Source organism: Triturus cristatus, chromosome 8, assembly GCF_964204655.1.
Source record: "Triturus cristatus chromosome 8, aTriCri1.1, whole genome shotgun sequence".
NCBI classification, from domain to species: domain Eukaryota; kingdom Metazoa; phylum Chordata; class Amphibia; order Caudata; family Salamandridae; genus Triturus; species Triturus cristatus.
This window is the reverse complement of record NC_140591.1, coordinates 1,665,917,714-1,665,942,853: the sequence shown is the minus strand read 5'-3', so window position 1 is coordinate 1,665,942,853 and position 25,140 is coordinate 1,665,917,714. Positions and strand designations below refer to the sequence as shown.

General features: G+C 43.0%; 1 protein-coding gene across 1 annotated transcript; it reads left to right on the top strand.

Annotated features, from left to right (window-relative positions):
• The first annotated feature begins 3,211 nt into the window (after window positions 1–3,211).
• On the top strand, window positions 3,212–23,715 carry LOC146808525 (extracellular calcium-sensing receptor-like). The gene is made up of 5 exons (XM_085623977.1): window positions 3,212–3,476; window positions 4,783–4,945; window positions 11,585–11,867; window positions 21,718–22,560; window positions 23,425–23,715. Exons 1-5 carry the CDS (start codon window positions 3,212–3,214, stop codon window positions 23,713–23,715), a joined length of 1,845 nt encoding a protein of 614 aa, XP_085480103.1.
• Window positions 23,716–25,140: the final 1,425 nt, after the last annotated feature.

Sequence of the window (25,140 nt, the reverse complement as noted above, 5' to 3'; positions counted from 1 at the left end):
GCTCTCGGGCTCTTCTTCTCCTTCCCCTGTTCAACAATCCCCCACTTTCCAACTCCACTCCCTCCTACGTACGACTCCCAAAGCATCCCTTATTTATAAATATCTTCACTCACACCAATCTCTCAGACCTAAATCCAAGGTTGAGATTCAATGGGAGACTGATTTTGAAACAGAATGGCCGATATCTCTTTGGGATAAGATATGGGCAAAACTCCGTAAAACTTCCAGAGCAGCCTCCCTGATGCAATCCTTATTTTTTATTTATAACAGACTACTTCATACCCCTTCTACACTACACAAACGCTTTCCTACTACCCCAAACACATGCTGGTCGTGTGGCTCCCCCAATGCTACCTTATTTCATATGATATTTCTCTGTAAACATGTGCATGACTTTTGGTTACAGGTGTGGGCTCAAGTCAATGTTATTTTTCATGCCTGCATTCCTTTTTCTCTCACTCATCTTTTCTTGGGTAGTTTGTCCCCAGGATGGGATAATGTAGATATGTACGTTCGCATTGTAGATCTGTTATTAGCTGTAGCCTTTCAGCAGATTACTGTTAATTGGAAAAATGCATCTAATATTTCTCTCAAAGGGTGGTGGTACAATGTTTGTCACAATCATAGACTCGATAATGCTTTTGTTTTTCCTGTTCAATTAGCAACTAAGCGAGCAGAACTATGGCTCCCCATTACATTGTATTTAGATAAATGTACTGCCCATCCATCTCGTCCAACGCCTGCTCAACAAGAGGTCTCTAAACCCCCATGATACCCTTTCCACATCCAAGCTTTTCTAATATACTGTTTTTTTTTTTGTTTTGTTTTTTCTCTCTTCTCTTCTTTCTCAAATGCCCATGTTCAAATTTTCAATGTCCAAATGCCCATGATCATTGTTTTTATTGTATATTCTCTTTTACATGCTACATTCTGTTATTCCCTATTTCCCCTTCTTCCCCACCTTCCTTCTCCCCTCCCTTTCCTAATTGATGTTATGTATTGATTTACTCTCTTTCATTGACTAATAAAATTTTATTGAACTTAAAAAAAAAAAAAACAATTTACGAAGTCTCCGTAAAAGAGATACTGTGCTGTGTTCAGGTCATTCCAGTAATGATCTAATAGTGGGGAGCATTATTTATAAACAGCCTAAACCTTATTTTGTATGGAACTGCCCCATGGAGTGCACCAAATTATCCTGTTGCTAAGGTTGAACTTGCTTTCCTTATGAATTTTAACTGGGGCTCTGGAGGGTTTATCTAGGCAGGACGGACTTTGTCACCTATGTGGAAACTTGGTGCAGGAACCATTGCAACGTCATTTTTCGAGACCACTGTAATTATAATACAACATTGCTACTGCCGAGGAGGTCCGAAACTGTCTCTTGCCCCCCCACCCGAGGACTAAAGTATTGTGTTTAGCTGAAGTAGGCTGAACAGCGTTCCTTCTGGGCAAAGTTCATTGCATATTATAAGCAGTATGTTAGAATCTCTTGCATTATTCAGTAGAAGTTGTTAAAGTATTTAATGGTATAATACGATTCACACTGACTTGGTTAGGATGGTATCCTAAAGGATTTGTGAAATTGGTGCTGTACTTGCGCACTTACACTTTTGACATCTTTTATGCTGCTATGATTTCTGTACCATATAATGAAATATGTGTCTGTTAGGCCTCTGTTTGTAATCTGCATAGGGTCCACTTTGGGCAAAATGCATTGCATATTGTAAGTAGAAAGTTTTAAAGGATTTGTGATATTGGCCTTATACTTGAGCCCTTGCACTTCCAATACTTTTATGCTGTTATGTATTCTGTACTGTACAATGAAATCTACAACTCTTAGGTCTCTGCACGTATTTTGCATATAGTCCCCTTTGGGTAAAATTAACTTCATACTATAAATAGAATCTTGGGATCTTTGCATTATGCAGTTGAAGTTGTTGAAGTATCTAATGGTACAATTCAATTTGCACTGAACTCGTTAGCATTGTATTTTGAAGGATCTGTGAAATTGGTTTTATATCTGCACACCAACACTTTGTCATCTTGTATGCTACTGTGAATTTTGTACTGCTCTATGAAATCCGTAATTGGGAAGTCTTTGCATGCATTTTATCTAGCCCTTAAGCTCTGGATGATTTGGTATGTTTTTATGTGGGACTCCAAATCATGATAAATAAATAAACAAATAAATAAAGTGATTTGTGCATTTAATGTGCCTAGTAGCATGAGTTTTTAAGCACAACTAAGGTGCCTACCATTCAGACAACATTGTGAATGATTCATGATCTACATGACATGGTATTGATAAAGGTCATTAGCTTTGCTTTCTTTGAGTATTTTTATTTTTGAGCTATTAGCTAAAGAATATTGCAAAAATGCACAGACATGAAAGAGACATATTATTGGATGCCAGTGTTGTTTCTATTGATATAGACGAGAGACTACGAATAGCCCATTGAATACAAGGTGATTATGCTAATAGAGAGTGTATGTTAAATTGTGAGTATGGTGTAGTGGCCCAGAAGTGTTTGTATATTTATCCATTGTCATTTCCATACCTTAGATCTCCTGCAAGAACAAAGCTACAGCCCATACAGATCCCACGTGGGTTCTGGGCTGGACCAGGCTGAGTGGTGTGGCAGTGTTTACATATCTCTTTCTCTCATTCTCTTCCAAATCCCCTTCCTTTTTGGGACACCTGCTGGAGCTCCCGTGGTCATTTAGGTCTCCAGAGAGGTGTTCCAGGAGGAGAGAGGGATATTCCCTGCTCCTGCAGACAACCTGAGGTTCAGGTGAGTGGCCGCACCACATCATAACAATCAGACGATACCCAGAGGAGTAGCAGATCAGTAGAGGTATAGAGCGACCATGCGGGCTGCCACTGCTACTGCTTTGTGGTGACAAGGACCAACAAGAGCCTGTGAATATGTATGAAATACATACCAATCAGATGCCCTTTGTAATCTCTACCAATCAAATCTCTGAGAGAATAACCAAGGGCAAAAGAGAGGGTGTGCTGGGACCTAACAGGATTCCTACTGTTCAACCTCTTAATGAGTTGGGGGGGCATTTCCTTTCAAACCTATTGTATGCGGACAATCTTGTACTCATTAGCCATCCACCAGTTGGCCTCCAACACCTACTACAAGCAACACAAAGGTACTGAGAGGAGAATGGTCTGAGTATAAACCTGGACTGATCTAAAGTTATGAGTCTGAATCGACTGGGGGTTAAAGGAGACAATAGTTGGCATTTGGTGAAGCAACAGCTGGCTGTCCTCAAAGAATACAATTATATGGGATTCATTACAGATAGCAATGGAACCTTCTCTGCTCAAAAGGAGGTTATAAAAAGAAAAGGCCCAGTGATTACAGTGGCATTGAAAAATATCAGAAGCAAGACTGCTGCCACAAACCTCTCCCCGCTGATTCAAGTGATGAAGGCAAAACTTATACCGATGATCACTTACAGGAGTGAGGACAAGAGAGGGAGAAATGTGGTCATATTACACAGAGCTGTAACCGGAGAACTTTGAAGTTGGCATCCAGAGGCAAGGGCTGGCTCGTAAAGGAGCATACCTCAGATGCACAAAATCAAAAGAGGGGAGCCCGGGAGATTGAATGTCCATCTATGGAATACAATAAAATCCATGGGCGTTGCATGGGAATGCCCATGCAATGCCCATGGAACGTATTCCCAGGGCATAGTAATGCAACACTGTGGCCTCACTCGGGGCCATTCAAAGCGACCTTGATGATTTGATAAATCACATTTTGGGTTGCATCGCGCATACACCGCGTTGCATGGTGCAAAAGCAATGCAACCCTTTGATAAATAGGGCCCTAAGTATTTCACCACTTTGTCAGGGTAGGAGAGGAATGCATTTGAGCAGATTGGCTTGTGAAGGTGTCCTGACATACACTGACATCACCAATGTGGATGGGGGACCAGTGGCCGGCTGGTGCAAACTGTCCCACACTCCTCGACCGATGCATATGAGGGAAACCCAATACTTTGAGTACACCCAACACTGAACAAACTATTTATGGTGGTGGAGGTCATGTGGGTTGCACTCAGCCCTGCCCTTCTCACCGCATCCAAGTCCCATTTGTGGACTGTGTGCATGTGTGTTGCGCTACTTTAGCATGCAAGAATCCGCTGCCAGTGAGCCAATATTAGATCTGGGGATGCCCTCTCTCAGACATCCCAAGGTTTAACAACTATGAATTTTGGGTTGTTTTCAGAAGTCTTCTAATCAGAATATGAATCATGCAATGGAAGGGACCCAGAAAGAGGTCTCTAGACTGGTTCTGTCTATTGATACTCACTGAAATCACATCTCATTATACAGTAGCAATAATAATAATAATGATCATAATGAGTAAAAGGAAAACTGATAGCCTCACTACATATTGTCAAGCACACAATTATAATAGAAAATGAAGGTGTTTTTCAACACCTGCCTAAGTCACCATAGGGATTTACAAGGCCTCTCTCCTTGTTGTTGATAATTACATACTATGAATCCCCTGGGGGATTTCAGGATAGTATAAACCTGCAGACATGCAGAAACCTTCATGAGACCCCGTCCGCACAGTAAGGCGATCCTGTTTCAGGGACATTGTGGAAGACGCTGCTCATCCAAGACACTCTTCTCTTGCTTCACCTTTCCATTGGATTTACTTTCTCCTGATTAATTGGGTTGAATCCCTGAATGACCCACTCTAGCTTCAATGGGTCTGCGTATGCACTTTGGGTATCTCCTCATTTTTGTTGTAGGAAATGGATCCGTTCATCTAGGGTGCAGACTTCAAGGCTGGACGCAAGAATCTTATTCCATGGAAGGAGACATCCTCATCGGTGGAGTGTTTGTAGTCCATTCAGCGTACACATCCCCTGAGATCACGCTTCGAGAAGAGCCCAAACCAATATCATGTGAGGGGTAAGAGTATTATGGTGCTACAATATCAACCTTTACATGGGAAACATCATTTACCATGCAGTCTTATGTCTCAACAACAACTGTGTCTTTACCACGCGTTCCTTAAGGACGCAAGTCTTTACAACAATATGCTTTAGGAACCAACACCTTCCCTCCTGATACACAGACAGGAGTTGGAATAGTAATTTATACTATTCCAAAGTCCATCACTTCTCTAAGGCAAGTCGCTGTAGTAGCTTCTGTGCTAAAACATGCTTTGTTAAGGTGCACATGGTTTAGGCATGCGTGGTTCTGTCATACAACCTTTTACATACCTACCTGCGACAATGTCTGCTAGAAGATACCAAGTTGTAGAATATGGTTAGAAGTAAATCAACACTGCCCTACCTACGCTTCACTTAACAATGTTGAGCAAGTTGATATCTTGCAGGTGCCGTTGATATTTTTTAATGTAAATATTTGGCTTGCAAATGTAGGAGTGGTCTGTTATTTAAACAAGAGATCATGGTGGGGAAGTAGAATTAATGACAGGTCCTCAAGGAGTAGCAGAATTCATATTCTAAACACATATGAGTACTTGGTTTAAACCCTGGTCATTGCTCTCAGCCATACACATCTGACCATCTACAGCTGGCTAATAATGAAAGGTCTGCTATGAGCTACAAGGCTGTCGGAGTCGGTCCAAACCAATATACCATAGAAAAGTGATTATCACACCTCTGCAGTGGCCACGGACTGATCAAGAGACCTTATTCAACTTACTTGGCATTTGACAGACACCACCTTTCCCTCCCCTTCATGTTACATATTTGAAGTGAGAGACAGGCACACAATACTTTGTTACTTTCCATGCAGCATAAAATATGCATCCATCCATGCACTTGAAATATGTCAGAAAATATAACAGTTGGAGAATGATGGTGGCTGAAAAGTGTTAGATGCCGGCTGTTAAAGTTAAAATAAAAGTGAAACAAGTAGCATTGTGTAAAATAAAATAAAACCACTTCCCGATTCTTAGATTGTATTCTGTGGTCCATTTAATGCCCAAAGATGTGTTGGGTGGAGCGCACCCAGTAACCCTGCCTGTGCCAGGCATGCAGTCCTTTACTAGACCTAGCTACCAGCCTAAATGCTAGAAATAAACTCTAATCGGCTGATTTAAAAGCCCCCTGCGCCACCAGTACGTCACTTTTTGTGACGTACTGGTGGCGCATGTTACTGCTCAATATTTACAAGGACAGGAAAAGCCACCCTGCATGGCTCTTCCTGTCCTTGTAAATAAGGCCCCTTTACATGCAGCACTTTGCGTGAAAGGGGCGCTCCATGGGTGTTGCTGTGGGTGTTCCCACGCAACACCCATGGAACAAGACACCATGGTGCAAGGGTGCCTGCGCAGGGGAGAGCACAGGAATGTGACAAATTATTGTAAATATGTCGCATTCCTGTGCTTTGGAAGTGCTGCAGCTTGGCACAGCCAAAGGGCTTGCATTGCAGCGCTGCAGCATTTCCGTGTAATTCTGCCCCTAGGTTTACAGCTCATCTCACTGTAAATACACCATTCTCATTTAGAAGTCCTGCTGCCGCTGGTCACGAGAACAACCCACACCTACCACACAGCTGTGGTTAACATGCACAAGACACACAAGTGTAATAATGTGGATAAAGTAACAATAGCAGCCACTATGTGTATAGCAGTCTTGATAACCATGAAGTGGAGAGTCAGTGTCCGAAAGCACAAACAAAATATTGGAGGTCAAGATGCATTAAATGATGGAAATGAACGTTTGGCTCAGAGCTTTTGAAACCTCATAGAAATGACAGTGCAAAGGGCAGAGCCGTGCTTTGGTGAGTGATGCACAAACCCACCCTTAAGGGTGTTAAAGAGGTGGGTTTACCTTAAGAAACCTCTGAGAGGTGAGGCAGTGGATATGAGCAACAGGCTCAGGGTGCTGGTGGTTATTCTGTCCAGTGCTCATTCTGGAAGCAGCCAGAGGAGTGTCTTGCTCAATCATACATCCCAGCTCAGACAGCATACCAACAGAAGTAACGCAGACCACTGTCCCACCAACCGTGAGGGGGATTCATGTGTATGTTTGTTGGCTGCGACTCCTGCATCCTTTTGACTCCCTGTATCAGCATTCAGAAGTGGATGGAGAGATATTTGAGCACATAAGATGCTCTCTGGTACCTGGGAGGCTGTATACAAAGATGATGCTAACAAAGAGGTACCCAAGCCCCTTGCGCTCCACAGAGGGGACCTCCCTCACCTACGAGGGTCCATCTAAAAGACAAGGTCAGAAGATGCTGTATTCTATCTTTGAGGCTGTGGACAATGATGATACTGATGGAGAGGAACCCAAGCCCCTTGCCCTCCACAGAGGGGACCTCCCTTACCTTCGAGGGTTCATCTAGAGGATGAGGTCACAAGATGCTGTATGCTGTCTGGGAGGCTGCGGACAATGATGATGCTAATAAAGAGGAACCCAAGCACCTTGCGTTCCACAGAGTCAACCTCCCTCACCTTCAAGGATTCATACAGAAGATCATGTCTCAATAGCTTTCATAACCCAATCCTAAATCATCAAAAGAAGAGATATTCTGAAACCCCTATTATTGGTGATTGTTGGTGACCCAAGATTGTGTAAGATTTTTACTCCTCACAAGATGACCTCCTACATAACATCCCTCGATAGAACAACAACCTCTATCGTAACCAGTCCTGAAGAGGCTCAGGCAATATATTGTTGGGATAAGCGCTACACCAAATAAAGAAGATACTTAGGGATGAGCCCCAACCCATGCCAAAAAACTGAACGAAACAAAAGATGCCCAGCAATCCAGGTACTTCTGTAGTTCCATGGAGAGGATGGCTACATCCCAACTCTCTAACTAGTCCCAGATAATTCTTAAAATGCACAGCAAACTACGTGGGACCTTGAGATAATCCTCCAATTGCGCATGCACCAAAGCCATAAGTAAGCCGGACAAATGACCATCAAGTAACCGGATAGCATTATTGCAAAGTTGAGAAGGAATGTCACACAAGACAATTGTTGGAGAAATTCATATGCCCGTTCCTAAAGCAAAAAAACACAACACCCTGTTTGAGGAAGAGCTCTCTGAAGAGATGTAACATAATCAGTGCAGAGACCTATGCAATGTTCAACAAACCATTTCCAAAGTGGTTCATTCCATCCATTCATTCATCAATCCATCAACCCACCTGCCCATCTGCCTGTTCGTCCACCTGTCCATCCATGCCTCCCTCCATTCGCCCATCCATCCATCCATCCATCCATTCATCAATCCACTCACCCATCCACTCATCCATCCATCCATCCATCCATCCATCCATCCATCCTCCAACCTTTTGGACCTTCTGATGTTTAATGTTCTGGTGAGAGCTCTCAGAGAAGTAACCCTCATCTTTGAAATGTACCATGCTTGAAAAGTGTTTACTTTGGGGGCGGAACATATAAGGCAGATTCCCAAATATTTTTCTGTGACTTACTCTTGTAGAACACCTGAGTTCAATCACTGAGCCAGAAGTACCACCAATAGTACTGAAATGTATAAGAAAGCTAGAAGCACTACTGCAGTAAGTCACATTTACTCATACACCAATCTTTGCAAATTGGGCCCTTGGGTTCTTTTAATCCGTGTTGTTTTTGTTCAGGCCCTGTTTATGCTTTAATATGATTTTCCAAGATGCGATTGGTCATTATTAGCGTTTTAAATACAAATAAATTAAGGAAATAATTAAAATATGGAATGACTTTCTAGGTCTTACAAAGCTAAAGAAATTCAACAATGCGACAAAAGCATCAGCGTCTTGTTATCAGTGTAAGTTCTTGTAAGAGGCACCTTCAGGGAAGGACAGTGCAGACGTGCAGGTGATGAGACATGGCCAAGATGCAGCACATCAGAGGCATGTAGCAACTTGTCCTGCAGGGGAATTTCCAAGGGGAAGGGCAGCCTGGACATTAACCTTAGTCTCAAAATTATACATTGAGCATCTGAAGCTATCAATCCTAAACTACTACATTCAAGTGGCCAGAGGCTGGATCTCAGGAGGCCAGTAGGGATGATCTCACTGAAGGCAACATTAACCCACTTCTTGAAAAGTGATAACAAGGCCGGTGGACCCCTCCAACCATAGACAGCCAGGGGGTGACAGCGCTGGTGCAATGTAGTCACCATCCTTGCAGTCACTTGCGGTCACTAATACAGTGGCCAGTAGGAATGACATTCGTGAAAGGCAAAATTTACCCACTTCTTGAAAAGCGATAACGAGCCCAGTGGACCCCCAGTGCTCTGACTACCATGAGAAGTGACCGCAGATGCAATTTCAAGGATTCTCACTAAAAAATATGCGTCCCCACTGCCGCTCTGGCATACAGCAGGAGGAAGGAGCAGACACAATCAGGTTTCTCCAGAGGAACGCACCTAAACAAAGTAAGAGGGAGAATGAGTGCAGAGATTTTGAATCCCTTGATGTTTGTTACAACGAGTGGGAAGATTGATATTGAACAGCCTCCCATTACTACTTTTGGAGTGTGACTACAGGGGTTCCTGAGCCCTTCCTCCATTTGGCCTGGATGACCCGATAGTGGGGTAAGTCTGTGAGCTGCTCTTACAACTAGATTGAAAATTATTTTGGGTTACCTTACTTGTTCAGTGTCACTTGTCACTGAGCATGCAATTGTTGCATGCTTACGGTTATCTATAATTGTACATATACCGTATCTACACACTAGGCCAAAGCTCAAATATTGTTTGTATCTATTTGCAGGAACATATGGGCCAGATATAAAAGAGGTTGACACATGTCACCCTTTCTATCAGTAGTGACAAAGTAAGTGTATATTTGCCATACTAGAAATCCTGTGTTTCCATCCTGAAGAATGCCGTGGACTCATATGAGCCATCAGGCAGAAACATTTTGATGGTACAGTGGTGATGGGGTACTAATTCCCCTTCTCTCCACAGTTGTTTTTAATACGAAATATCATTTCTAGTAAATAAAAGGGTTGCTTAGGATGATGTACTGGTTTTTAGTATATCTAGATCATGGGTCTTCTCTTAGATAGAAGTGCCACTCTGACTCCAGGTGAAGGCCCGCTCTCCTTCAAACCGGGATTTTGGAGAGCGTGGGTTGCCCTCTGATGAAGCATGACCCCTGGTGGTGTGTGAGGACATCCAGTAACATTTTTGTATATGTCCAATAACCTGTGCTATGCTGAGTAGAACCATGAGGGATACAAAATCAGAAAATAAAATATTGGGTAGCTCTTTTGTGTGAAAACGTAGTGTTTGGAGGCCAGCTCACCCTTGAGGCCTCACAGCCTCTAGTTCCCTACCTTGGATAAATTCCAGAGGTGTGTGTTTGCATGTACCCAGAGAAGCAGTCATGCTGAAGGAAGACATGATGCTGCAAACACCATGTTGAAACACTGCCATGGAAAAGGAGGAGGCCATTCATAAACAACTAAGGCCCTAATGTACCAACTCATACATTTGCTCACACACACGGAATGGGTAAAACCCCTTGATGTATCTAGCCCTTTATTTGTATACCTAGCATGATGGGATTTCATCCCACCCCATTGTGGCCACTGACTATATCCTCACACTGCTGAGGTACCTTGATGGACATTTGTGGATTTTCAATCAAAATGTTTTTTGTCAAGGGGATCCTCCAGTCGTGAATACAACCAAGTTTTGGAGGAACTAGGAAGTCCTGGTGCTTATTTATCAGAGCCCTGCTTCACTTTTGCACCACATAAAGTTGAACATGTGTGACACAAGGCTCTCATTTTGATTTATGAAGCCACACAAAGCTACCCTATGAAGCTTTGATTGGCCTCATAAATCATGATTAAGGTGACACAGAGCAAATGGCTGCGCTGCCTTACTCTGAGCATGGGAGGCATTCCATGAGTGTTGCGGTGGGTTTTCGCATGCAAAACCCATAGAATTTTATGCTGCCCCTGAGTTACAAAGTGATAAACCTGGGAAACCACAAAATCCGAACACCTCCTGAGTGAGCAGTAGCAAAGAGAAATATGCTTTTTTCTCCTAATTTTTTCCTCTTTCTTCAGCACACATAGAAAAAGGAAAATGATTCTTAGGATTGTTTTTGTGCAGGGAGGTGTCCCTTCCTGCACAAAAACAATCCTGCATGCAATGGAAGCATCCTTGCACCATGGTTCAAGGGTGCTTACTTTGGCGCTAGGCTGCTAAAACAGCACCAGCGCGGGGGATAGGACAGGAATGCGCCCTATTGCTTAAATAAGGTGTATTCCTGGCCTTTCACTTTGGCAAGGTACCTTGCTGCGCTACCCTGTGACAAAATCCCATAAATAAGCCCCTCAGTATGTGGTAGATTTTCCTCCACCAACTTCAATAATTATAAGTTCGCCACCATGGAGACAGGAAACTCTTGTGTATGACAAGGTGATGGCAGACGTCTTAGTATTGCTTGAAATGAGACCAGTCATTTGCAGTTCGAAGGAGTAGGACACTATTGGTGCCCCACATCTCCATCTCTGAATCATAATAATTAATGTATGCATTACTACAGATCCGTCACCATTGAAATAGGACACAAATTAAAAATCAATGGCCTTTGTTCGATAGGTTCAACGTTCGCTACTACCGGGACGTGTTGGCCATGGTTTTTGCAACTGAAGAAATTAATCAGGATCGTACACTGCTGCCAAACATCACCCTGGGATTTCACATTTTTGACTCCTGCATGTCAGAGAGGCGAGCGATTAGGAGGGTTTTGGAACTTCTCTCGGTACAACTCAAGCTCAGGTCTGGATATCGCTGCCCGCTGCTGGCCGGGGTCATCGGTGAAACGATGGCTTCTTTAACTATCCCGATGGCAAGGATTATGGGCGTCTTTAACTACCCACAGGTAAAACACATATTGTGTGAGTTGAATGAATATACTCAGAGGATGGAGATTATAATATTTCCACATGTCGGCTCCTTTCCACTCAAGGAATTAAGATGATTACACACATTTATCATTCATAAATATTACTCACTTGAGTTGCCTTTAGGTGTAGACAACATCTGCTGACAGATAGCATTTTCCAGATGCAATTAATAAGAATTGAGCCCACAGATTAACAATATTGTGTGCAGAATATCTCTATGATAAAGATATTGAGATTCATAAAGTAAGTATGGTTTAAGTTCAGGGCTGCAATTATGGCCAGGGATAGGACAATGCATTGGGTTAAAGTTAGGGTTTGCATTAGGATTATGGTGTGATTCAGGGTGAGGATTGGATTTATGTTTCAGTTCAGAGATAGGTTTAGGGTTAGGTTTAAGTTCAGGGCTACAGTTAGGGCTAGAAATAAGTTTATGGTTAAGGATAGGACTCACAATCGGATTAGTGTGCAGTTCAGGGTGAGGGTTGGACTTAGGTTGAGGTTCAGACTTGACCTTGTCTATGGTGTTCAGACTAAATCCCAGGAAAATAACAGAACATTGAAACATATGGACGCTCTGAGTGAAAATACGATGTGGTACAGAAGCAAGCAATAAATGTGACCTACAATGTGCACAATTAAGCTAACATAGGGAAAATGGGCCCTGTGGAAACACATGACACAGGAAGATCTCTGAGGCCTATAAACACTCTGTTCCATTCATCTAAGCCCCTCATTGATGAATAGTAAAACATTTATGCTAATACCATCAGCTCAGACACAAATAGAAGCACTGATAATGGGTACGTCCAGGAAAAATATTTTCTGGGAGGCAAAATCACACAAACTTTGCAACATTCATGTTATGCAAATTTGTGAGATTCTACAGGTATGACATTTTGCATAATTTTCACCTACCCAGAGACTCATTTAGACAACACAATGATGTGAAGGAACAATAAAGCTTCTGCAGAAAGGTATTTCTACGTTAGACTTTCCCTAAAAACTGGGTGAATCTCTCTGCGGACACTCAAATAGAATATGTCAGATAAGTGCCATATGTTAAAATTCTTGTTCAGAAAGAAAATAGATCATAAAGCTCATCAAAGTCCCTGGGGTATTAACCGCCATTCCGCTCACAATACATGAAAAGGAAAACACTCCATCCCTCATGATTGCTGACCTGACCACCCTACTCAACTTCCTGAAGATCACATCCTAAAAGATGACAGCATCCCATCCTCAATAGGAAAATCCATAATTTGTAAAGCATTACCAACCCTGCTAAAGAGGTAGCGCAGATGCAGAACCATCAGGGTGGGAGACGATGACCTCATCACCAATGTTCATGGTGATACTTGTATAATCATCCTTTTAGATGTCTCTGCATCATTTAATACATTTGACCTACAAGACCTCCTTAGCACTCTAACTTCATATATGGGGGATTATGTATGAGAGCTTTGCATCACTTTTGCACCACGTAAAGTGGTACATGTGTCACACACAGCTCTGATTCAGATTTAAATGAAGCCATGCAAAACTACCTGTTGGCTTTGAATGGCCTCATAAATCTTGAGTAAGGTAATGCAGCACAAATTGCTAGGTAACCTTACTCTGCGCCCGGGAGGCATTCCATGGATGACGGGGTGGGTTTTCTCATGCAATACGCATGGATTTTGATGCTGCCCCAGATTAAAAAAATCATGTAAACCTGGGGAAGCACCAAATTGTTACGCTTCCTGAGGAGAAATACCTTTATTTCTTTCTGCAGCACACATAGAAAGGGGAAACACCTGTTAGAATTGTTTTTGTTCAGAAAGGTGCCCCATACGGCAAAAAAACAATCCTCATATCATAGTGCAAAAGTGCCTACATTGGCGCTAGGCTTCCAAAATGGCACAAGCACAAGTAGAAAGGACAGTAATTAACCATATTGCATAAGTATGGTGCATACCTGCCCATTCACTGTGATGCAGGGCAGCACAACAAGGTGCCTTGCTGTGGTGCCATGCGCCAAAATCCTGTAAAGGAGGCACTTGCACTCTGACAGGACTATCCTCAAATGCCATTTTGTCCAAATGAACTCCTTTGAGAGAGTATGGCTTTATTTGCGCTGCACCTGATGCCCCATCATCTCCAAATAGTACATCGTATCAGCAGCACCCATCTAGAGTCACATAATGCTAATGATACACAGCTGTGTGTAAAAAGGCTACTTGAAACTAAAACCCCAGAAAAGAAAGAGTGCACTTATTGCCAAGGGCACCACAAAGCACTAGTTGAAAAATACATTTGTTTAATTCACATTGAAGGATTCACCCAAACCTGCCAACTTCTGAGCAGCAACGAGACTCAAATAACACATCAACAGCAGCCTCTTGTTCAAGACACACAAAGCAAGTTAGACACAATCTGACAACAGCTCTCATTTCTTTGTCAATACAAAGCAAACAATTTGAGCACTGCAGCAAGGCCCTGGCCCTATCACTTCCAGTGGGTGGTTAAGACCTGCTGATCAGAATCCACAATGCTGCTGAAGAGTGTCTTTATGAAGCACTAAGACTCATCAAGGAACTGAGAAGACTAAGAAAGTGTTGCTGGAGGTTGGATCACGCAGACACTGCAGGAGCCACTTGGCCTCATCTCATTGCCTGAATCACTGTCAGTATCTTCAATCCCATGTTCAAGGCTCTCAACATCTGCACACCACGCCTCCACTTCAGAAAGCAGCTGAAGACTTCCCTTCGTGGAATACTTCGCCAAGAATCAACCACTTTACCTCCTCGCATGTCTGGAATGAAAACTGGGATCCAATGACAAAAGAAAAGACTCCAGTAGAGAAGAGGATAATCTAAGACTGAGAGGTTCTAAAATACTTGGTCATCTCAGCCGTTGCTTCTCCACTCGGCACAGATCTGTCAGCATCCAAAACTTGGGGGGGGGGGCAATCAGGGGTGGCTGCACCGCTTATACAGAGGAGTGTAGCCCCACTGCTGAAAGGCAGCAGACCTAAAAAAAAAAAAAATGACAATAACATTCTTTATTTATTATTTTATTTTTCATTTCCATTCTGTTGAGTCTAGGGCGGGGGGGTCATGTTGCAGCATCAGCAGCAGGGGTAAGAGAAGTGGTAGGCACTGAAAATGCGCATGCCAGTTTGGCCCCTTGGATATCTCCAGGCTATTCCTTGGAGATATCAGCAGTACTCAGGAGCACAGGCTACCAGACCCTGCTGGAGCATGAACTCAGCCCACTCTACCCAATCACAGCACTTCTCTCATGCTGGGTAATAGCATGAGAGCTGCCTTGGGATTACAGGGGGAGACTGGGAGCCTGTGCTCATGGGGATTGCAGTGCTGGGAGCAGAGGAGCAGCAAAGCGCGGGAGCAGCTGATCACAAAGGCAGCGGCCTGCAGTTAAAGGTAAGTGTAAATTTTTGTATTTATTATTTTTTTCCTGCGCTGCCCCTCCCATGTCAGATTGGCAGCAGCCGTCGCTGGGGCCAATTGATGACCAGTGCGAACCCAAAGCACTAACAACAAAGGCCTCCTATTATTGCTGTTACTCTAGTTTCACCCCAATTGATCTTGGCTACCATGACAGAATGGAGATGTAATACAATTTGAATTTGAATATAATCATCATCTTTCAGTATCTTAAAGTTCAGTTAATGATGAGAGGTTGGAGTAGTTTTTAAAGGGTTTTATTTTCTAATTAAAGTTTTAGATTTTTCTGATTCTTTATTCATTAGTCAAAAATCAATCAGGTTACAAAATTGATATAAAAAATATAGGTAGGGTTGCTAAATACTGGTCGGTAACGCCGAAATTCGGTAAATTTCAGCGTTACTGACCGGTATTTAGCCATTCCTAATGTAGGTAAGGAATCGGTAAATAAGGAACCGGTAAATACCGATTCCTTATTGCTCTTTCATTTAAGGAATCAGTAATATCGATTCCTTAAATGCAATGTAGGAAGGACATTGAAGAGTGCTTTTGAGCCTTAAGAAATCGGTAATTACCACCAACTCCAAGTTGGTGGTAATTACCGATTTCCTTTAAAAAATCACTTTTTTGTTTTTTGTTAATTGCCATGTGGCACATTCATGCCCTTGGCGCCGCAAGTGACTGCAAGGATGGTGACTACATTGCACCAGCGCTGTAACACCCTGGCACCCTTAAAAGTGCTCCCGCTATTAGGGATTCGGTAATACCGATTCGCTAATAGTGAATGTCTTCACATTCATTGCTATGGGCCTCCAAGCCCATAGAAATGAATGGGTAGGTATTCCTTATTACCGAATCTCAATTACCGATTCGGTAATAAGGAATATTACGGATTCAGTATTTTTTACCGAATCTTTACTTACATAGGAAATACCGATTTCTTAATAGCGAATCTGTAAAATTCGCTATTATGAAATCAGTATTTCAGATTTACCTACATCGGGCCCATAGTTAGTGCATATCATAATACCACATTGCATTTAGCGTGTTCCATAAATGAACAATCCCTATTCTAGTAAAGGGGGCATAAATGATGTCAGCCTATCTTTGTGCTGGCCACTCACCTGGACATCACAGGGCCTCAATGGACCTTATTCCTGAGTTTTTAAAAGGACAAATGGGACGTAACATGCAGAATCTGTTTTTGACACACCAAATTGCCATGGGCAATTTGGTGTTTCCATGTGTTTGCAGAGGGATCAGAATTCGGCCTTGAACTCGTAATGCGGGTTTGGTCCATTCAGGAGTTGGCTTCACCAGCCGGGGTCTACCATGATTCCTAAAACGCCCCATGATGACCTGCACGCAGCAGCACCAGTTTGAGCATCATTATTATTATTATTATTAATGGCATTTATTAAGCGCATGGTTGCACAAGGAACAGTGCGTCCCTGCGCTGAAAATCCCACTAACATCTCACGAGCATCGCTCACGGAGGTGGAGTACTTGAGCAGGAGAAACTATACTGAATTATGTCTTGGGGAAAAGATGGGTTTTCAACCCTTGTCTAAACCTAATTTCGGACGGTTCCATCCTCAATTCGATGGGTAGGTCATTCCAGCCTTTACTAGCAAGGTGTCTGAAGGACCGTCCTCCCATCCTTGCTCTGTGAATCCGTGGAACTACTAATAACATGTTGCCCATCGATCTAAGAGGGCGTGAAGGTCGATAAACAGGAAGCAATTTCTGGAGATAAGAAGGTGCTTTTAAATGAGCAATACGATGGGTAATGCACATCGTTTTGAATGTGATTCGTTCCATTATTGGGAGCCAATGCAGGGAACGCAAAGCATTTTTCCCAGAGGCCCTCCTAGGGAGGTTCAGGACGAGCCTAGCAGCTGCATTTTGGACGCGTTGCAACTGCATTAGACCTTTTTTACTGAGTCCGCATAGGAGGGAATTCCCATAGTCTAAATGGGAGGTAACCAAGGCATGTACCATTGTTTTTCTGCTGCTAGGCGGCAGTAGGTCCAGGACCTTCCTCAGGACCTTCAAAATGCCATAGCATTTACCAGCAACATTACCCACATGATTAGTGTAGGCTAGATTAGAATCGAGGAGTATGCCGAGGTTTTTGACTGTGTCTACCGGGACAGGGACAGAGCCCAGTTCTATGGGCCACCATCCTGAGTGCTTCCCAAAGAATTATAAACTGCCCTACACTCAGCTGCCACATAGGCTCACATCATGAGTAAAAACAACACCTCTTTACATGCTGCAATTCTTGAGCCCATATTTGTAAAACTACAAACCATTCCGTGAAGAGTGTTTCCGGCTAAAAGGCGGAAGGTTTCATATATGAATATATATGAATTGGCCTCTTGACAAACACAGCTCTAAACATGTTGTGTTACATTGTAAAGTAGCAGTACAGATATTGTTTTAGAAATAAATCATTTCAGCTGGTGGGAGAATTATACCCGTCTGTTGGCTGTGTGATGCTTTAGACAACACGGGCCGTATTATGGAAATTGCCCCGGGGGTGCAATGGGCATGTGCGCCCTCTTTGTGCTGGGGACTTTGGTATTACATTAAGGGCCGCAGATGCTTGTGCTTCCCCTATTGTAATACCAATAGCCCTGGTGCACTTAAAGCCCCTGCCCTATCACCAGAGGGTATTCCCTCACTTGCATTGGGGTGGGCCAAATGCAAATGAGGGAATCCCTTTGCCTCTGCACATGCACCATGGTATAGACATTTGCTCAGACTCAAGGAAGCCCTCTGAAAGCGCGGAAATGGGCACTATGGACCCCCAGACATCCCCTTGCTGTCAGGTTCAGTCACTCACTGCACCTGTCTGCAAAGGTATTTTTCTCCCTTTTTAAAGGTGCGGGTGGATTGCCGCCTGCACAGTGAAACACTGAGTGCCTGCTTCGAAGCTGCTCCGTTCTTCACTTGAATGTGCTTCCCCCAAGGCATCAAGACTTTGCGGCTGCCCTGGGGGCAGCACATTCAATGTAAAAGGGTGCACTTTCCCTGTTTGCGCCACGGCCCTTGGGTGAAGGGCCGTGCCAGGCATGAACCAAGTGTGTTGACAGAGAGTGCAAAATATTTGTAACTATGAATTAGCTAAGGTAGGGGGCATATTTACAAGGGCCTTGCATTATGCTTGCACCACGCAATGTGCTACATGCATGACGCACAACCCAAAGTCACATTTCTGAAGCCACGCGAAGGCACTTTGCATGGCTTTGGATGGTTTTACAAATATGTTGTAATGTAACGCAGCACAGATTGCTGCGTTGTCTTACTCTGCACAAGGGAGGCATTCCATGGGTATTACTGTGGGTGTTCCCACACAACTCCCATGGTTTTCGATGCATTCCTAGAGTTACAAGGACATGAAAACCTGGGAATGTGTCTAAATGTTATGCCTCCCCAGGCAAAGCGTAGCAAGGAGAAATATGCTTATTTTGCCAAATTTTTTGCTCAATGTGTGCTACATTCTGCAGCACACACAGAAAGAGGAAAACGTCTCTTAGGATTGTTTTTGTGCAGGAATGTGCCGCTTCCTGCACAAAGAAAACATGCATGGAACGTAGGCACAATGGTGCAAGGGAGACTGCATTGGTGCTAGGCTTCTGAAACGGCGACAGCACTGGGAAAGGCAGGAATGTATTGGATAAATATGGTGCATTCCTGCCATTTCCTTGTGATACATCGCAGTGCAGCAAGGTAACTTCCTGCACTTCCCTTCACCACAATTCTGATAAATATGCCCCTCAGTTTTCAAAGATGAAATATCGCAAATTTGAACTTTTAGGGGCGTTTATACCATTTATAAATTGCCCATGGCTTTGCTAAGTGAGGCATGAGCATACACCACCAATACATCAGCTTTTTGATTTCCATACCTGGTCACCCTCCTGCATTTGGCAGGTTAATCCAGACTTGTGCATTTATTGTACCTTTCATGTGGTGCCTATCATATGGTTAACATTACTTCCTAGTGCGCGCATCTTTATACATGGACTGTCCCTGGGACACTAAAAAACTGTGTAAGCTGAAAGGAGAGCATATTACACTGGTTCTTGAGACAACATTTTGGCTAAGAGTTGTGCCACCTCACTAGCAGACTTAGTCAAGAATCTCCGATTGATGCTCTTTGATTACATTTTACTTTCTGCTCTATTTTTCATGTTTTGCACTTGTAGCTGCCATTTGTGGAATAGGGTATGGTTCCCCACCAAGTAACCTGTCTGAAATGCCTGCTGCATTGGCACCATTTTGGACATTGCACTCATGACCCAGATGAACTGCTGTGCATTTCAGAATTGAATTCCACAATTTAGCAAAAGTTACCAAAAGCTTCCCACACATCATAGCCAATCCCCCAGGGGCACTGACATTTGGCCTTGTGTTTTCCTGTTTCATGATCTCCATGGTGTTCTTTCTCAGTGTGCTCTGTCTCCTTCTCTGCTATCCCATATTACGTGCTCTGCCTCCTTGGGTTACCTTGTAGTTGTTTTCACTAGATGAGACAGTTCCCTTACTGCTTAGCCTGTGTTCTTTGATTCCATTGATGTTCTGCCTCCTGTAGGTTCTGCATACCCACCTGCTCTACCTCTCTGCCTCTCTGCTTCTCTGTGTTTACTGCTTCGGTCTGACTGCATGGTCTCCCTGTTTGTTCTTCTTGCCTTGTGCTCTGCATCTGTATACCCTAACCTCATATGGTCGACTTCTCTTTGTGTCCATTAAAACTATGCTTTCTTTGATCCTGATCCTTTGGTTCACTGGTGTTCTGCCTCACTGTGCCCTCTGCTTCCTCCAGTACTCTATCTCCTTCTTAGCTTTGATTCCCTCTGTGCTCCTTCTTCCACTGTGTTCTTTTCCCCTTGGTGTCTGCGTTCCATTGCACTGCACTTTACTAGCCCTTTGCCCTTCTGTGTGTACTCGCTACCTGAGTCTCCTTCTTCTATCTGTGCTATTCTGTACTATGTAATCTGCTGCCACAAGTGAACCATTGGCTTTGACAATGCTTGTCATGTTCTTCCAGCTGCTCAAAAATTAGTGACTGTCTTGGATCCTGTAGATCTCTTTTCTGATTCATAACAACATGAAAAATGACATATGCTTCCTTAGTGTAGTCTTTTCAAGACGGGTGTTATGGTGAGTTATTGTCTACCAAAGTAGTGTAGAACACTTCTATGGCAATGGAAATGCTTTTGACAGTTGTGGGTGTAAAACAGAGGAAGTGTGGCATGAATTATCCACATACTAACAGCAGTGATGAAAGGACTAACATGGTGGTGAGTAAATGTTAAAGGTGGTCTGCGAAGATTGGTTTGTCTTTGATTGATGATACAGGGCATTGCAGGGACTGAATGCTCAGGATATGCTCTAGACCAACATGATTGAATGGGATCAGGAAAAGACATTCAGAAAGTGGGATGGAAGATGTTGTGAATGAGCAAGTGGTAATGTGGCAACGAAAGAGCAAGAAAAGGTATGCCACACTAAAGTGCCCTAAGAGAAGTAATGCTGAGAAGGGAGATATGGTGCAGATTAGCATAGTGGAGTAAGTGAAGAAGGGAGAAGTGAAGTACGGTACTGACATGGTGGTAGTCTAGGTAGCTAGATGTGCTGTTGGACTATCTATGGGCAATGACAGAATTTGAAAGGCGTTTCAGTGAGATGACTAGCCACCAAGTTAAGGGGTATATGCTCCAGCACAGTGCATTCTGGTAGTGAGACAAATACGTTTATGTTTTGTCTTAACATTATTGTTTGCAATTCAATCTTGTGCTTGAATTTTAATATTATTTAGAGGAATCTCAAATCAGCTCAATTTATCACTCTGTTTCATTTTTTTGCTTTGCGATTCTGATTTATAGTTTTTCTTATTTACATGAAAAGGTCTGGAGATTTGTTATATTCTATTTACTGTATTTTTGTGTTTTCCGTCTTTTCTTGCTTGCTGTCTGTGCAATTCCAAAAACTTCATTTGATCAAGTATATTGAAGCTCAGTTTTATAAAACAGTGTGCCGTGTGTAGGGGCTCTAAGACTAAGTACACTCATCCCAATCCCTTCAAGTTCTCTGGCAGATTTGATGTCCTCCTACCACCACTATTCCAAAAGCTTATATACCAAAGGAATGGTTTTGAGGTCCCTACCCATTTCCTCTTTTTCTGCAGATGGATGACTAAATCTGTAACTCTTGGGCAAGAGGAATCTAACCAGGTGTATCCAAGAAAAAGGGGGAGTAGAACAGTATGATTTGTGTATGTGGGAGAATATTAATCTAAATGTATTACAATTTCTAACAGAAATGTATATCATACTAATAGTAATATTTTCTGATACTCTATTTATCATAGATAAGCCATGCCACTGTGATCTCTTCCCTAAGTGACAAGCTCCAGTTCCCGTCCTTCCTACGTACTGTGCCTAGTTACGCATTCCAAAACATTGCCCTCACCCGACTGATTGGGCACTTCCATTGGACCTGGGTTGGAATGGTTGTCTCTAATGATGAGGTGGGCTTGCAGGGAGGCCACAGCATAAGAAAAGGCATTGAGGACAATGGCGGCTGTGTGGCATTTATGGTTCAGATCAACCTTCTCTTCTCAAAAGCGAAGGTCCAGCAAGTAGTAGAAATGATCCGGGGACACCCAGTGAAGGTGATCATTGTTCATAGTAATGAAGTGCATGTCAAAGTGTTACTGCAAACTCTTTACACTCAAAACATCACTAGCAAACTGTTAATATTTACAGCATCCTTTACAATAACTCCTGGACTGCTGGATGATAAAGCCTGGAAAATATTTCATGGATCACTGGGACTGGTCCCTTACACCGACCACATGGTGGAGTTCGAAGCCTTTTTGTATCGCTTACGTCCATCGAGTTACCCCAATGATATATTCATGAAGCTCCTCTGGGAAAAAGGTTTCCATTGTATATTTCAGGAGACCAATGGGACAAAAATAGAAGCAACAGGTGAGGAAGACAAGAGGGCTGCGACCTGTTCAGGGGAAGAGAACTTGGAGGATGTAGGGAAAACATTATTCGAACTGAATGATCTGAGCTACACGTACCACAGTTACATCGCAGTTTATGCCTTTGCACATGCACTGAATACTCTGATATCGTGCAAGCCAGGACAAGGACCCTTTACCAACCAATCCTGTGCTGATGTCAATAAGATACAAGCATGGCAGGTAATTTGAAGAGGCATCACTGGCGCTGCTAGAAAGGAGCTTGAAGCTGCTACTACTTGTTTTATAAGGGATTCATGATTTTAAAAAATCTGTTTTTTGTAAGAAAGCCTGAGTTTTTGCTTGTTTTTTTATCATACCCTATATTTGTGCTGGCTGCAGAACTCTGTACACTATACCCATGGTAATGAGTGGTGAAGTACCTGTGCTCCCCCTATCAACCTGATGAGGTTGGGATATTTAACTTACCTATAAGACCCTATATATTGTACAAAGTCAACCATTGACCTGTAAGTTAAATGTTACTAATGAGCTGCAGCAGTCCTGCTGCCTCCCATTGCAGTGATAGGGCACACCTGATTGCAGCCCTGCAAATTCCACCCTTTTGACAAGCCTAAACCTCCATTTTAAACATTAATACGTCACCCCTAACTAGGCATTACTGCCCAGAAGACATGGTGCATGGTATTTAAAAGTAGGACATGAAAAATATGTATGTTAAACATGTTCTTACAGTGAAGAGGCTCCAAAAGCTATTTTCACAGTAGCAGTGTTGACTGTTAATGCTGTTGTCTCCAGCTATGACAAAATTGTGGAATTCAATATTGGCATTTTCCAAATATTTATCAAGAGCCCAATTCACAGGTAAAAACATGGTTTTGGCCAGTGCACATTTATGATGCATTGCTGACCAAGAACCGCTGGTATGTCTATTCCACTAGAGTTAGTTCCTTTTGTGTTATCCTTTTATAGTGGTAATAGTAAAATACAGAAGGAAAATGTGCATGTTCTTCCTGTTTCCATGGTATACAATGCTCCAGTACCACTTTTATCAGTCTGTGTTTGTTGTCCGGTTTAACTCTCCAGATCCTTCACTATCTGAAAAATCTGCATTTTAAGACACACACCGGTAAGGAAATATTATTTGATGCACATGGAGATGCCCCAGCAGCCTACGACATCCTGAATGTTCAGATATCTCAGGAAGAAGAATTCAGGCTTGAGAAGATAGGCAAGTTAGACCCAACTGCAGGAGAGGGACAAGAAATCATCATCAACAGCAGCGCCATCCTGTGGAGTGATGGATCCTCAGAGGTTAGAATGAAGCCCTGTGTTTGGGGCCACATTAGTATGAATATAAAGAAAGAAGTTATATGAAATGAATCAATCAATGGGTTTAACTCTTTAATGCTAAAAAATATTTTACACTGTCAGAAGTCAGTAGCAATGCTTTATAAATGTATGAAAATTAGTACAAAAATAATATATAAACAGAAGGAAATCTTGAATAGTTGCTACTCTCTTCTGAGTGTCTCGCATTGTTTAAACATGGGAATGAGGACCGCTATTGAAGGTGTTTGAAAAGGGCCCTGTCTGAAGGGTTACCCCATTTTTTTTGCTTTCCTCCTCCTATTTTTTTTACCTTGTTTTTGTTGGCTGTGGGACTCTGAGCACGTAACCACCACTAACCAGTGCTAAAGTACATGTGCTCTCTCCTCTAAATATGGTAACACTGGTTAATAATCAATTGGCATGTTTAATTTACTTGTAAGTCCCTTATAAAGTGCACTACAAGGGCCCAGTGCCTATACATCAAATGCTACTAGTGGGCCTGCAGCACTGATTATGACAGTCAGGTAAGTAGACATTTACAATGTATTAGGCCTGCCATTGCAGAGCGAGTGTGTGCAGTTTACCCTGCCATGTCAACTTGACATTTAAAACCCCTTGCCAAGCCTTAAACACTTTTTATTACATATATGCCACCCCTCAAAGAACCTTTGCTAAGGACTGCCACACTAATTGAGAGCTCTCTCGAAGATTACAGCCTTATTGTGCTCTCTGCTGCTCTCTCTTACTGGACCTTTGTCCCTTGACCAAGAGTGTCTCCAAGGGCTCATGTTCTTCAAAGACTCAGGGACATCAAAATCTGTCACCTTGCTCCTGTGCCCGGTTCATTGGAATTGAACCCAGGTGCTTGCTCCAGTGGAACCAATGCATCCTTTGCTGTGAGAGCTGAATCACTGCTCTTGCGTTACAGAACAGGCGAATCGCACTTGTAACCGCCGATTTGCTATCGGAACCGCTGCCACGACAGTGAGAGATAGTCGATGCATCCTCTTGACTTCAGATATAGCACACCTTTTTGTCGCCTTCTGCCACACAACTATGACATACTGCTTTTGCCCTCCTGCCACACAGATGTGGCACACTTATTTGTGGCCTTCTGCCACACAACTATGACACACTTCATGTGCCCTTCTGCCACACAGTAGAAGCACACTGATTTAGGTCTTCTCTGATCCCCCTTTGTTCTTTCATCGTTTCCATTCAGATGACCCTGAGAAAGGAGACCCTTCTTTGGTATATCCCCAAGCTGGACTGACAATTACCATTTCCACGCTATGTGGCCTGCTGCTGTCTGTGCAGGAGGTTTTATCTGTTGGGTACTGGAGTAGCTGTGTTAGCACGCTGCTCCTCCTGCCCATCTTGGGTTGCTAGGCACTTCCCATCCTATACTTAAAGTTGCCTAGGATTGGCTAGTTCTGCCCTGGTGCTGAGGACACAGACGCATCAACAGTA

Excerpts from the sequence above, each read along its gene's own strand:
- LOC146808525 (XM_085623977.1), top strand. The coding sequence starts at position 3,212 with ATGAGTCTGAATCGACTGGGGGTTAAAGGAGACAATAGTTGGCATTTG. Across the intron at positions 4,946-11,584 it reads AAACCAATATCATGTGAGGG|GTTCAACGTTCGCTACTACC; the intron begins GTAAGAGTATTA and ends TTTGTTCGATAG. Across the intron at positions 22,561-23,424 it reads ATAAGATACAAGCATGGCAG|ATCCTTCACTATCTGAAAAA; the intron begins GTAATTTGAAGA and ends TTAACTCTCCAG.